This window comes from Muntiacus reevesi, chromosome 8, assembly GCF_963930625.1.
Source record: "Muntiacus reevesi chromosome 8, mMunRee1.1, whole genome shotgun sequence".
Classification (NCBI taxonomy): domain Eukaryota; kingdom Metazoa; phylum Chordata; class Mammalia; order Artiodactyla; family Cervidae; genus Muntiacus; species Muntiacus reevesi.
In genome coordinates, this window is record NC_089256.1 from 75,063,319 (window position 1) to 75,079,376 (window position 16,058).

At 36.6% G+C, this 16,058-nt stretch overlaps 1 protein-coding gene across 13 annotated transcripts in view; it reads left to right on the top strand.

Annotated features, from left to right (window-relative positions):
* Window positions 1–16,058, top strand: part of MECOM (MDS1 and EVI1 complex locus) — a 614,971-nt gene that overhangs the window by 558,665 nt on the left and 40,248 nt on the right. For all 13 annotated transcript variants that reach the window (XM_065943617.1, XM_065943614.1, XM_065943616.1 and 10 more), the window contains 3 exons: window positions 5,118–5,220; window positions 8,672–8,888; window positions 15,465–15,612. In XM_065943617.1, the coding sequence (XP_065799689.1) occupies window positions 5,118–5,220; window positions 8,672–8,888; window positions 15,465–15,612 (468 nt within the window). The remainder of the gene's footprint in view (window positions 1–5,117; window positions 5,221–8,671; window positions 8,889–15,464; window positions 15,613–16,058) is intronic.

The following is a 16,058-nucleotide window of genomic DNA, read 5'->3' on the forward strand; positions in this document are numbered from 1 at the left end:
AGTGCTTGACCAGGAAAAATAAATGGGAATTCATAACAATGAGTCCTTGTTCATCTTTTTAAAAGTAAATGATGTGCTTTCTTTCTTTCTTGTTTTCCCTCTTGTGCACTGAATTTTTCTTCTGTCTCAGTAGTGCAAGCATAATACTTTAAATCGATCCAGGTATAGCAAACCAGACAGCAAGTCTGGTCTGACAGATTCTAGATTTTTCTATTTTATAAGATTATAAACAAGAACCCACATTATTACTATTTATAAATACAAGTGGTAGCCATCATTAGTTTGATGGAGGAATTGGTTGAACACAGGCTCTGACAGTATAAAAGAGAATTAATCTGAAAGTCTTTTATATCCTATTACCTCCCCTATCAGAATGCTTATAGTGTCCATACCTTCTTTAGTGACTGTACTCTTGGGCTTAAATAACAAAAGAAAATGGATATTTAATAAAGTATGATTAATTTCAGCTCCAACTGTACATAATAAATTGTTATATATAACATATATTACATATAATATGCAATTTATAAAATATATAACTTTTATGATATATAATTAGAATTAATCATATGCCATTAAATATTAATTTTTTTAATACAATAAATCGCTGATTTTAAAAAGTTCCCTCAAACATATACTTCATCACATTTGTAAATCACATATAAAATATATATAACATATCCAAGCACATATGTACTTATATATAACATTATATGAAAATATAACTTTTGGCTGTCTAAATTTGCTAAATCAAATCCACATCACCACTGCCTTTCACCTTTAGCTTAGCCTTAACTGAACAGATATCCTTTTGACATTTGGAACCATTACAAGGTTTGATTAAAGCAAATTAAAACAAATAACTCTAAAAATAGTTATTTTTAGAGTAATTTCTATATACATGTATAATGTTATATTTATGCCTTAAATTGTGAATTTCACCAGTAGTAAAAGTGAACAATTTGGGAGATTTCGAGTTTTATCTTCAAATATCTGAATTATTTAGAATTTTTTTAAAACATTTATAGAAATTCCACTAGTGTGTTTTTTTAGCAAGTTTTAAAAATAAAAGAATACATAAAGATCTGTTAAAACATTTACCATAATATTTATTCTTATAAATTAAAGTATTCAGAGATCCAGATATAATATCCATACTTACAAGGATAAAGATAAAAAGGTCTCTGGAAATATTAAAAAGAGTCCAGCAAGATATTGGGAAAATTATATTTTTTCTGTGATAAAATGAAAAGACCATCTTAACTTTCAAAAGTTTCTATGAGTTAGGTCATGTTCATAACATGTTGTATTTCTGCACTTTGGTGTGTTAGCTACCAAAAAGAAAAGTCTAAAGGAGTTAACATAGTTTTAAAATGTTTATCATGACTTTTAAAAAATGGAATTCTCATATAATCCTCTTTTTTTAGACTGTAAGGCCCTGTTCCTCTATTTTTCACCTTATAATGGGAGGAGTTGTTTTCCTTCTTAAAGAGCATTCTGAGAGAGACCCAGCAAAATAATAAATCAACAACCTTTTTATATCCATTCCAACTTTTTCTAAGTGTTTGAAACTTTTGAGTCCCTCTTTAAATACTTAAGTTGAATTCATCACAGAATCCCAGATCCAGGACATTTTTATTTTGGTTCCAGATAGCTTTTCCCATAAAACCCCCTGATGGAAGAGACCTGTTAACTCTTTTATGGAATTTAACAGAGGAATTGATTCCCTTCCATTTTTCTCAAACACAAAATACAGAGAGGTTATGTTAGTAGTGTCTCTGCTCCTGGTACCTAACTCGTATGACCTATAGTTTATAGGGCTGCAATATAATTGAAGTTTTGAGAATATACTGATTTTAAAGATGTTATAATTATATTTTTATAAGCATGATCGAGCATACTTAATAGACAAACCTGCGGGAGAAACTGCATAAAGCATTAGGTTTTTAATTATATTTTTTATTTGCCTAAAAGACCTATTTTATAGCATAAAAACATAGATGTGATATCTTATTTTCTGAAAGGCTTGATTCCACCAGCATTACATTCCATTTTCCCCCCACATAATTGTTTTGAGGCAACAAATTGTCATTATGTTTTCATTTAAACTTCTCCTCTCACTTCCCAAATGCCTGTTGGTATATTATTATTGCTAAGACGTAAACCAACTTTATATGTGGACATCTCTGAATCCAAGTATTCAAATTATACTTTGGGGCCACTGCAATTATAAGAGGAAAGACATAATTTTACTTAAGTCTCTTTAAGATCTAAAGACATGAGATATGATGAAATGGCAAGTGGTAGCAACACCTTGAAAAAAAGTGCTGGATTTCTAAGGGTGGTAGATGGGATTTCAAGCACATTCTTATGTGATATGAGGAAGCATGCCCAGAATCTGCCCTCATTAGGTCGGGCTCTTGCCAGATCTTTTCAAACCTCAGTTTCATGAGCACCATAAAAATTCACTTAAAATCGAAAAGAACACCCTGAAGTTAAAACCCACACTGCCTAGCCTTGCCTTTCGTGGCCTGGAATGTCACCTTTTACCTCCAGTAAATAAAGCCAACATCAACACTCTTCCGTGTCTTTTATTTTTTATGCACTCAGTATTCTTCGCATGACAATTTGGACACTTAAAGGGAAATTACAGTAGTGATCTATGTCCCGGCAAAGAGAATTGTCTTTCTAATATATAGTTGCAATGTATCCATCACTTTCTTTTGTTTCTTGGACTGTTCACATTGGATTGAGTAAATCTAAAATGGAATTAAAAGAGACATGATAAATAGTGGACGCCAAAGAAATAATGATATCATAATACTTTCTTCCAGTGATCTGGCGTGTGTGTCTCTGCAGCATTCCCCAACACAGACAATTGTACCATTTTATGGTCTTGCGGGATATTGTCTCTTTAACCTCACTGTTTCCGAGAAGCCACCGAAAAGTTCTAATATGTCACAATTCAAATGTCAACATGTTGTTGGAAAGGAAGCTAATAAGTTAAACCTTTGAGAGATGCCAAAAGAAGAGGTGATTCAAACTGTTGAGAGAAGTCCATTGTTTTCTAAGGGGAACTAGGACTCTAGAATGAAACAAGGTACTAACAAGCTTTTAACTGGAAGGTTTAGGGAGAGAAAAAGCAAATGAACACATTTTTTTTTTAACCTGGTAACTTTTTGAGCAGTCTGTTCCTCTCAATGTACTTCCAAAGAAAGGAAAATATGAATGTTACGGTTAATAAGATACAAACTATAAATTCTCTGGTTTTTATAGAATCAGCACATAACAAGGAGTTATTTTCCTAAGATAGTCTGGATTCTATCTATGGATAGAGATAAAGAATCTTAGGTCATATCCTATTAGAGGAACATTTTAGGTCATATTATATTAGAAGAACATTTTATGTTTGGTATTATTTTCTGTAAACCAGCTTCATGTGGTTAAATTACTGTTGCGTGACAGAAAAAATGATTCTATTTTGACAGGAAAGAAACTAAGCAGAAAATACTCCTCATTGAGTTATTTTTTGAATTTAACAGTTTTGTACTCTGGTCTTTTTAAAGAAAAATAAACAATTGGAGTTTAGAGCCACCTACTGGAATGAAGAGGCACGTACTTTTGCTTAATGTCCTCTGCTTTTCGAAAGATAAACAAATAAATATAATTAAAGTTCTGCACATTTCTTTTTATCTCATAAGACATTAAATTACTCAACCTTTCTCAGTTTGAACTATTAAGTGATCCTGCAAGAAACCACAGTTAGAGCAAGGTTTTCTCAAAGTAGATCCTTCCCTTTTCTTAGCAGGGTATGCCAATTTGTGTTATGTGATTTTTCACGTTATTGCATTGAGACTGAGCAGAATTGAATCTCTGATTTTGTTGTTGTTATTGTTACTTTTGGTGGAATTTGTATGTATGTGTCTGTCTGTATGTGAATGTAATTATTCTCATTTAAGAGTTTTTGTTTAATACATAATCTTAGAATTAAAAATTAAAAACCATTTGTGTTAAAATGAAAAAGCACCTTAAACATTTTCATGATTAAGTCATTTTTATATTGAGATATAATTGATATATCCATTATATTAGTTTCAGGTATGCAACATAATGATTTGATGTTTATATATGTTGCAAATCAGAATTAAATGCCTTTATAAATGAAGAAACCCTGAAGCCTGGACAAGTAAATTGGGCAATGACTTACCTAAGGTCACTGAGCTGGTCAGGGAAAAGGTAGGCAGCTCTTGGAAATTATAGGTCAGGATTTTTTCCATACTTGCCACACTGCTTTTAGTCAGTCATTAATGGGTTTATTCAACCCTTCCTCTCATCAACATTTTGTGTGAAAGTAAGAGGAATAAGCACCACCCCCAAACCCTGGTAAAAGAATCAATTGAAAGCATAATGCTTGCTTTCAAAGAGTGGGATCAGGAGCTGGGTCATGAAGGCAGGTCCTGGATCTGTGAGTATCACTTTTGATTGATAAAAGAGGGATGCAGTGTTTTAAAAAAGAAACACTCTCTTTTAAAACTATCTTTTTTTTCAGATCTTTTCATGATTCTTTATGTTGGGTCCCTCCAGACTGTTGCCTTAAAAGCACCTTGTTGAGAACGTGCTACTTTTGAGAACATGGTCAAGAAGGGGAGGTAATTCTGTCCCTGCCAGCCTTTGCCCAGCCATGGCTGGATAATTCAGGGCGCAGGCATCAATCAGTTGTGCGTGGTTCACCAGAGAGAGGAATTCAGAGAAGGGATCATCTTTTCTCTGGTGATCTCTTCATGTTTCTTAAACATTATCATAAATAAATGTTTAAATTCTTGGTTAAACATTTCACAAGGTGAATGTGACACAGCGAGCCTTGCATTTAGAAAATTTGACTTGTGAAGTGGGAGTTGGAAAAAGATTTGTGAATTGGCATGAGAGTCCCAGCTTTCCGTTCGTCATCAGAGGGCTAATTTTCGGTGTCTAAAATAGGAAGTCTTAGTTCTTTTGATGAAAATGAAAAGGAATATTTTGTTAAAATATGGGGAAACGAACAGTTATCTTCGTGTATATCTTGCCCTTTCTTAACATTCACATCTCTTTCTCTTTCCCACGTTCGTTGTCTTTTGAAGATATTTTATAGAGTAGTCGCAGACATCGCACCAGGAGAGGAGCTCCTGCTGTTCATGAAGAGTGAAGACTATTCCCATGAAACCATGGCGCCAGATATCCACGGTCAGTACCACTCACGCTGCCGTCCGCCCCACCCTCACTTGGAGATTGTGATGGAGCCTGTCAAAGGATCCATCACGCTTGGTGTCTGTCAGTTTCCCTGGCTAGTCATTGTCAGCTTTAACAAATTCTGTCCCCTAGAGTGCCTATTTTCTTAGTGTGACACCTGGCTAATATTACAGTGAAGCTAAAGTAAGCAGAGGTCTTTTCTGAAATGGAGGTCAAAGGAATTTTGAATATCTGGACTGAGACATCACATAACTAAACCTTTTGTCAATGCCTTAGACGCTGGTGAGAGTACTTTCATGCTACCAAAGACATTTCAGGGAGCTTGGTTTAGGGCTTTTGAAAATCTCTCAGTTGTTCCTCCCACTTAATATTCTATTACTGGAAAAAAATATTTCTGCTTGAGTAAAATCCTAGCCAGCATGATCAGATGGGAGGCAGCTGTAGGGTGGGAAAACAGTACAGATGAGGAAATTTTAGTCAGAGGAATTTGTATTTGTCAGGGACCTATTCTAAATCAAAGAAGGTGGCATAAAAAAGAATTTTGATGATTAGTGATGTATATTCAGATGAGAGTCAAAGGGAATTTTATTTGTATTGATTTGTATTATTGGGATGAGCACTTAATATTTTTTTCTTTCCTATTTCTCTCTCTTAATACAATGGGGCTTCATTCAGCATAATCTAGTGGTGTCTTTAGAGTGTTTCATAGTTGGAAGGATCAGTAGGAAGGGGTACCCATCCCAGCTTACCTGAAAGGTTGATTTGGGGCTGGCTGCATTTCCCATCTGGCTGGCATTGCCAACAGGAGAACCTTAGCTTCAGCTTCTGCATCTCCTGTGGAGGAAGCTACCACTATTGGCTGACTCCTTCCTTTAACATTTTTTACTTTGGCTAAGCTGCATTCTGCCTTTTTGTAGATTTATACCAGTTTATTTAGGGGAGCCTTTTGGAAATTGTTTTCCTCTTAAAAACTGTAACACGTAAGTGGTGTCAGAAACCCAGACTTGTCAGCTATCCTGGTAGAGTTTGAGCCTGAATGGGGAGCCTGACCCAGTGGAAAAGGGCTCTTTGACAGCAAGGACTGCTTAGATGATAAAAATGAATATATTTGGGCTTACTCTGGTATGAGGAATCTTTAATCAGTGAATGTGTGCTCTCAAAAGGTTTTCAAATAATAATTTTTTGAAGTATAAATACTTAGTGTACTGTTCTAAAAAGTATAAACAGAGGTGACTGTTTTTCTTTTAGGGCTACTTTTCATAAAGTAAACCTGTGTTTACAATGCTCTTGAACACATCCATTGTTTTTTATTTTCAATGTGTCATATCCATATCCATACATATACCAGATACATTATATAATGTCTATAATGTTTAAATGGTGATTTGTATTTCATACTCCTAGGAGTTAATGTTTCTTAGGAAAGAGAAAATAAAATACATGCTTTGTACACATACTGAATGCTTGACGTTATAGGCTTTTCATTTAGTGTCTTTTGTAGTCTTTTAAACATAGAGCAAACCTTTAAGAAAGATCTTATTTCCATTATACAGATAGGGAAACAAGGCCACATAAGACTACATAAATTGGGTAGAAAGTGGTAGAGTTAGCATTCAAACCAAAGTCTTGCCATCTCTAAATCCTATGCCTTTTCATGTATTATGTGGCCTGGAGGTTGTTTGTGTTCAGACTGCTGGCTGAGATCCTAAAGTTAGATCTTAAACATGTGAATAGTGTCACAAACTATAAGAAATATTTCCATTACCTAGTTGATGTTATTGAGAAACCCGTCTTACAGCTGAGGTGATTTATTTTTGAGCACCTCCCTCTTCTCTAACCAAGTCCAAAACTGACAAACCCCACTGAATCTACATACTGATTTCTTTACCTTTCTGGCCCCTGTATTATTGGTTTAGTTTAATCCAAACCAGTATTGTGTGTGGATTATAGCAATGATGACCCATTTGATCTCTCTGCATGGCTTCTCAGGCTGCAGTGGGGTATTCCATCTTTCACTGGCTTTCTGTACCCTTCTTAGCATGGACCTAAAAAGCCCCTAGTAACCTACTACCCTCGCTGACTGCATTTCCCACTCCTCCCCTACATGCAGCCTATAAACCTGTCACACTTTGCTACAGCTTTGCCTTTCTATGAGCCCGCATTTTTTTTGCTCTTTCTTGCCTTCTTCATTGGTCCATGCTATTCCCGCCCTCAACCTGCTCCACTCAGCTGATTTTTCATTACAAAATCTTTTCTAAACCTCTGTCCCCCAGGATGGATGGATTTGGCACATTCCTCTGGGCTCGCTTAGTTCCCTCACATGGATCTGTCATGAAATGTATCACACTATTTGTTCTCATGTGTATCCCCTTGGCTTACTTATGTATCCCTTCCTTAGCAAAAACGCCTCACATCTGGTAGGTGACTAAAATATTCCCTCAAAGACATTCAGCCAGTGAATAACTGGCTATAGGTCCTGGCTGTAGGTCTGCAGCACCGATTGTGTATCATGTTGTTCGTTGTCCTCTGTGTCTTTCCGCATTGTGAGCCGTTTGCAGGACTTCTGTGGTTGTGTCGGTGTGATCAGGGCATAGCATTTATGGCCTCATGAGTGGGCTAAAAGCTCTGCCAGTGGAAAGAATAGAAACAATGTTGTCACTACCTGATACTCTATCACCTTGTTATCTCTAGTCTCCCACTATTACCATTTATTTATCTTACTGATTTCAAGTGCAAATTCATGATATGTTGGCTCTTTAGCAAAGCCATGCCAATTAGCTCTGACTCTGGGGGAACATAAATGAGCCTAGAAAAGTGCTAAAATCATGCGTGTCCCATTACAAGAAATGATGAACGTTAAAGCATTTCCAAGTTTATTGATATTAGCCAGGCTTGAGTAAGGCTCAGACAGGGACTCTCCTATGTTTCCTACACGTAACGTGGCACAGTGAGAAGGCTTTGGGACAGAAACAGTTCAAGGTTTGACATAACTACTCAGTTCTATCATTCTTGATTTGTTACTGAACTTGCTGAGCTTCAGTACTCTCATCAGAAAGTTGGGAAACAAATCTGATGTGTAATTCCTCACAGCCAAGTTTTAGGAAAATCAATAATCCATGAACAGGTTTGAGGTCATAATGATGCTCGGTAAATGGTCATTATGACTTTATATATCCTGAGAATATTAAAACCTGCAAGGGTTTCATCATAAAGTTTTATCTGATAAGAAGACTATCTGGGCTCCCCCATGATCACTTCTGTTACAATTCTAGGCTCTGTGCTAGCTTCTCTACATTTATTATTTCTAATCCATGTTAAAATGGGAGTGGTGCAAAGGACAACCCAGTAATTTCTATTGTGTCTTTCATAATTCGATGAGAACTCCTGGTTTGTGGCAGTGCTTCCTGATCCCCTAGTTCTGATAACACCTGAATTATTTTCACAGAAGAACGGCAATACCGCTGTGAAGACTGTGACCAGCTCTTTGAGTCCAAGGCTGAGCTAGCAGATCATCAGAAGTTCCCATGCAGCACCCCCCATTCGGCTTTCTCAATGGTGGAAGAGGACTTCCAACAAAAGCTTGAGAGTGAAAATGATCTCCGAGAGATACACGCGATTCAGGAGTGTAAGGAATGTGACCAAGTGTTTCCCGACTTGCAAAGGTTAGACATGGCATGCCCCACTACCAGAACGTGTTTGTTTAATCTGAAGTAAAACGTTGTTTGTGCTGAATTTTCAGAATTGGTGCAGATGGGAAATCTGGAACAACAATGAGCTGGAAAAATGTATTAGTCACAGGTTTGGAAATCATTTTCCCCTGTAAATTCTCACCTGTAAAATGTTTGCAGTGAAGTTGGAATTAGTTATTTTGATGCCAGAGAGAAAATAATATGCTTATTATTATTATTTATGGAATGTAATTGGCAGCTGAAAGTTTAACATTAGAGTAAAATGTAACTTATTGGATGAGTCAAGGGTAGAGGAGGCAACAGTGATGTTGATTAATCTAATTATATGTACTGAACAGTAAAGCTACTTTCTAGAAACATTTAGATGATAAAAAAAGAAACTTCTGATACTTAAAGAAAGGTAGATGGTCTTTTGATAGATCACTGTAATCTGTGGATTTAATTTCAACTGTTTATCTAAATTGCACATATAAAAAAATAACAGAAACATGCCCAGTGAAGAAAATGTTGAATTGTCTTAAAGAAAAAAAAACAAGATCTAAATGAAATAATTCTTTGATACATATTTTTAACAAAACAGAAATCACATTTCAATGACATATTAACTTTTTATAGCCCTTTGAATTTAATTCAGGAACAATTGTTTTCTTCCTATTAAAGAAAACAACAACCCTTGTTGTTGTTTAGTCACTAAGTCATGTCCAATTCTTTATGACCCCATGGACTGTAGCCTGCCAGACTCCTCTGGCTATAAGGATTTCCCAGGCAAGAATACTGGAGTGGGTTGCCATTTCCTTCTTCTTCCCCAACCCAAGGACTGAACCCAGGTCTCCTGCATTGCAGGCAGATTCTTTACTAACTGAACCACCAGGGAAGCCCATATTTTGCAAACCGTATTGATAATTACACTGCAGCATGATCTTTCAGATCAGAGAGGTGTTTAGTGTTAGTCGCTCAGTTGTGTCTGACTCTTTGTGACTCCACGGACTGTAGTCCACCAGGCTCTTCTGTCCATGTCCAAGAATACTCGAGTGGGTTGCCATGCCCTTCTCCAGGGGATCTTCCCAACCCAGGGGTCAAACCCAGTTTCTCGCATTTTGGACAGATTCTCTACCATTTGAGCTACTGGGAAGTATATTTAACCAGTGGGTAAGTTGTATGTTTGTTCCTACCTAGTGGTTTTTGCCTTGGTCCACAAGCAATTTCAATAATTGTATTCATTACTTTGCTTTTAAATCTGGGACCTGTAACCAGGATTTCAAATGAACATGACATCGTAGTATTTAAGTGGGTATAGGAATACATAAACTAGCTTTACTCAGGGGTGTGAATTACTCACAGTTTGTTTCAGACATTCCACTTCTTTCACTGTATTTTGTTTCCGCTCTTTCCTTAGTGTGCCCCCCTTCCTCCTTCTCCTTTCACCTCCGTTGATTGCCCAGCATCTCTCTTCTTATAGGAAAGGATTTCATAGGGTAGCCATTCATTTTAATTCATTGATGACCAAAAAGGCATCAAGTGTAAAACTATTCCTTGAGGAGACTGAGTCAAAAGAATGAATCTCTAGCTTTGAAAATTCAGGCTTAATCTAGCTGTTAGAGAAAAAACATTCAGGTGACTAAGAGGGCTTTCCCAATACCCTTTAAACTCATCTTCAGTATTTAATATAAACCCACATAGAGAATAAGTCTGTTATATATGTTTGGCAAATCATGGATTTGTAAAAAAAAAAAAATCCCAGCACATCTCCTAAATATATTGTGTCCAAATTAAAAGCCAAAATGAAATCACTAAATGCCAACAGGTGAGAAAAGTATTTATATTGTAAAGCCGTATCTCTGATGCCAGAGGGTAAGTATATTTCCTTCTATTTTGTTATCAGAAGTATTGGACAACATTATAAAACAAAAACTGACAGCCTCAACATTAAAATATTGTGTGTAGCAATACTTCTTAGATGGAGAAAGCTTCTTACTCTGACTGGGTGTAAGATTAAGCCTGAGTCAATGCTACTTTATGCCAAAACCAACTGTCAATTTAGTTCTTTCAGTCAAACATTCAGTAGCAAACAATAAGGAAACCTAATTATCTGGCATTGGGTGAACTCTCCAAACTCACTTCTCGGTAGCTCAGCCAGATGGATATATCATGTCGCTATGCAACCTGATACTGATCATCCAAGTGATAATTTGGGTTATATAATTTAGCCAGTGCAGAACCTACATGCCCTGAATATTTTCCACTTTACTGAATCTGATATTGTTGCTTTATATGTTAAGCAAATGAGAATTCCTTTCTTGACATGGTATATTATTCTGTTCTGTATCTTTTGTGTAAAATATTGAGAAAGGAATGTATGCTAAGTTGCTTCAGTCGTATCCAGCCCTTTGAAGTGCTATGGACTGTAGCCCATCAGGCCCCTATGTCCATGGCAAGAATACTGGCAAGATTCTCAAGGCAAGAATCCTGGATTGGGTTGCCATGCCCTCCTCCTGGGGAATCTTCCTAGCCCAGCGTTCAAACCAACATGTCTTATGTCTCCTGCATTAGTAGGAGGTTTGTTTACCTCTAGTGTTACCTGGGCAGCCCACCCTCCAAAAAATGGGGGCAAGAAACAAAGGTTGATATGCATGCAAAAGATGGAAAGAACTCAGAAGGCTAAGCCAAGCTCTATAAATTGGGGTAAAATTCTTTGAAAAGTGAAGTTTTGTTAATGACTGACTGGTTACTTTTATGTTTATGAAAGGAGTGAAAATCAGCTTTTGTAAGAACCACTTGCCTTTTTATTTTCTATCACTGATTAGCTGATAGCTGATAATGATCAGGGAGCAATATGGATTTTATGCTGGATTAGAAGAAAGAAAGAGAAGAAAATTTGCCTCACTTTGCTATTATTTCCCCCTTATGTGTTGTATACTATCTATACTTCTTTTTTGTTTTTGCATTTTTATTGTATTTTCCTTTTATTTTTAATGTTTTTCTACTGTGGTAAAGGGGCTTCCCAGGTGGTTCAGTGCCAATGCAGGAAATGCAGGAGACGTGTATTTGATCCCTGGGTCAGGAAGATCCTCTAGAGAAGGAAATGGCAACCCACTCCAGTGTTATTGCCTGAGAAATCCCATAGACAAAGGAGCCTGGTGGGCTCAGCCCAGAGGGTTGCCAAGAGTCAGAATCAACTGAGCATGCACGCATTGTGGTAAAAGTCACATAATATAAAACATACTTTTTTAACCATAGTTAACTGTACAGTTAAGTGGCACTAAATACATTTCTACTGTTGCGCAACTCTCACCATCATCCCATCTCTTGAATTTGTCACCTTCTTAAACTGAAACTCTGTCCCCATTAAATACTAATTTCCCATCCCTTCCTCCCACCCACCCACCACCTGGTCCTTGGCCCCTACCAATGTACTTTTTGACTCTATGAATTTGACTATTCTTAGTATTTCACATAATTGATCTCGCATAATAACAAACAGTATTTGTCCACACCTAATATATATTGGAATACACTTTTAAGGTTAACTTAAGATATGTCCTCCAGAGTGTACCATGTACTATACCTTAAAACAATGCCATACTCTTGGAGTTAGGAGACAGGAAAAATCTCAATGTACAGGACATTCTTTTACCACTAGGTTTCAGAGTTTATGATTTAAAAACGTTGGAATGCAATACATGTCATGAAATGACAGGCCCTGTTAGTTTGCTAAAGACGATAGTAAGAACGGCAATCACACAACGATTTTGGAAGATGTCCCTGACTCAATTCAATGTTAACTGCCACTGCTAATATCTTTCTGTTAACTCTCTGATTAACATTTCAGCTTGTGTAACAAACAGAGGATTACATATTGTAGATAAAGATAGGGCCGTTCTTGTGACCACACACCTGTAGTCTCTTGGTACTTTTTGTTCGCAGAGATATCGCCGCTGGTGCTCAGATAGGATAGCATGACCACGTTGACTGACTCATAGGCAGGAAAAATAAGTTCATGTGCCAGTATGAATAGAATTGGAAGGAGGAAACTGAGAAAGAGAAAAATATGGAAAGGTTTTTCTAATTTGTCAAGATATGAGAAAGGACATTTTATTTTTTTCACAAACACGGCCACGCACACAGTGTATACACAACCTCTGGGTAACATATTCTAGGCACACTTGATTCTCAAACTTAGAGTGCCCATCTCACAGAAGAATAAAACATGGGGAAGAAGCAGTGCTGGCATGCTTGATAAGTTTTTTTAAATGCTTTTTTATTATGGAAGTTTTCAAATACCCACAAAACTAGAGAGGATGGTAGTGTACTCAGGTTCAATAATTGTCAGACAAGAACAGTCTTATCTCAGCTATACTCATTTTGGATTATTGAAACAAATCCTGGACATTATGTCATTTTATTTATAAATAGCTCAGTGTGTGTCTGTGGAAAATATGTAAAACATAAGTTCACTTTAAAAAGAATGGTTCCAAAAAATAATAATAATAAAATAAAAAGAATGGTTCCTTATTACTATCAAATATTCAGTGATCAAATTCCCCCAGTTATTTCTTTATTTTTAGAGTTTGTTTTGCTTACATTAAGATCAAAATAAGATCCATCACTGCAACTGGTTTGTGTCCCTCTTATTTCTTAATTTAAAGGTTTCCCCAATCAAAGTCAGTAAGTCCCTCTATCTCATTATAGTTTATATATAGAAGAAACTGAGTGTTTTTTCCTGTAGCATTTCCTCCTGGCTGTATTCTACTGGTTATATCCCCTTTGTATTTTTTGTCATCTTTATCCATCCTATTTCCTGTATACTCATAGTTACATCCCAAGCTGTGATCAGATTTAGGCTCAATGTTTTAGGAAGAATACCTCATTGGTACTATCATTTATTTCCATTTGGAGGCATATAATGGATTGCCTAGATTAATTAATTCTTCAGGTGCTGCAAAATGAGAGTGTTCTAATTCCCCTGTTGTTTCAGTATTTACTATCTGGATTAATTCTATGCAGAGAAACTCCCCCTCCTTGATTATTTGCTCCCCCTGAAGTACAGTTCAGATAGGAAAGGCGAGATATGTGCATGAGTTTTCCCCTTTACTTACTAGTTTTCAGAGCAGTGATTTGGCTTCTCAGCATCTTCCCGGGGTAACTGGTGAGGTTTCATTTTTGTGTTTTTGAGTATTATTATCATTAAAAGATGAGATCATTATTCTTAGTGATGCTTAAATTTCCCCATCTTTAGTCAGTGGGTGTCTCTTCAGGTTGGCAACCTAGTTTTTCTTTCTTTTTTTTTTTTTTTTTTTACCATGATCTGTAACTTTCTTGATTTTTGCCATAACAAGATGTTGAAGCCCATCTTGTGTATTTCATGCATCAAGTTTGAAAAGGGCTATTTCTCTAAGGAGTTCTGGTTACCTTATTTGGGAGTAGTATCCTAATGTGTTACATGTGAGAATTTAATTAACAAAAATGTTGCCAGTATCTTCTGAATATCACAGTAACCCATTATCTAGAATATTTAATTTTCATTATATTAAATCTGCATGAGCAGATTTTGTATTCACATTTTAGTGAGACAGGGAAATATTTGAGAAGGTAAAATATTTTAAGTTTTAAAACAGAGAAGCTATACTTGTGAGAAAATTCTAACCCTGGTTTTCTTTGGAGGGACTTTACAAGTGTATCCACTTACAGTATGATATACTTTTCTTTCCTCCCTATTTCATAGGCTGTATATATATATATATAACCTTAGGTTATAAGATATATGCATATATATTCTCTAGGTAATGTTTCCATCAATGTCTATATCTGCTTCTATATTGTTGTTGTTCAATCGCCCAGTTGCGTCCCACTCTCTGCCACCCCATGAGCTGCAGCATGCCAGGCCTCCCTGTCCTTCACCATCTCCCACAGTTTGCGCAAGTTCATGTCCATTGCATCGAAGATGCCATCCAGCCGTATCTATGCACTTTTGTATATTTATTCATCGATCCGTAAGCGACCATCTATCATATTGGTTGTATTAAGAAGTGGTTTGTTGAATAGCTTGCTGAACTTACAGTTCACTTTCCCATTGGTAATATAGGTAGGAATAAAAGTGCCTTTGTCAATGTGAGAGTTATATATGTTAGATAGAATAGCTTCCTGCATATTCTTAAGCAATCTCTTAACGTTTTCAGTTTGAGTGTTTGTGTTTGAATTAAGTGGGTAACAGCAGTACGTGTTGCAGTTAGAATTGTGTAATGAATCCAGAACTGGGCAAACAGCTAGCTGTTTATCATGCCCCTAAATTGGCACCTAATCCCTGCTAGCTGAATCAGATTTATTTTCTAACAACAGGGGCACTTCTCTGTATTGCCGAGAGGCACAGTCCAGGGAATACAAGATGTAGTTTTGTCTGTTGCAAGCCTGTTTCCTCCGTTTCTCTCCTGCCTCAACTCCTTTCCCTCTTCTTTCTTTAATTGCCAGTTGGATTCGTAAGAAAATGACTTTCTGTTTATTACTGTGTTCTTAAGTCACCATGTCCTATTAAATCCATTGTTCTCTTAACAGCTTGGAGAAACACATGTTGTCACATACTGAAGAGAGGGAATACAAGTGCGATCAGTGTCCCAAGGCATTTAACTGGAAGTCCAATTTAATTCGCCACCAGATGTCACATGACAATGGAAAGCACTATGAATGTGAGAACTGTGCCAAGGTACAGTGAATTTGTAGACTACTTGGCCTCTCTCTGCCATCCTGCTCTCTCTTAATCCATCATTTGCTGCGATATATAAAAACAAGCCGTGAGAAGGGAAACTATAAATATCTTGAGAAAAGTAGACTGAGTGTTGTATGCTAGAAGGCATTAGTACAGTGTATAAAAACACTTAGTGGGTATCCTTTTATTTTTGTAAGGGAGGAAGTAAGGCTTAATGGTGAGTTCCAGAACTAGGTGTCAGACATCCTTGGTAAATTCCTGGTTCCGCTACTGGCTTTCCAGAGTGGGGTTGTTTTATAGCTTTATGGAGAATGAAAATTTTATCCAGTGCACATTACTGATTTCTTTTAATAGCAATTTTGTGCGGAAGTTGCATACAGTTTCTGAATGCCTATGCAGAAAGAATGGGAGACTCCTACACTTGCAGATTTTTCCACCCAAGT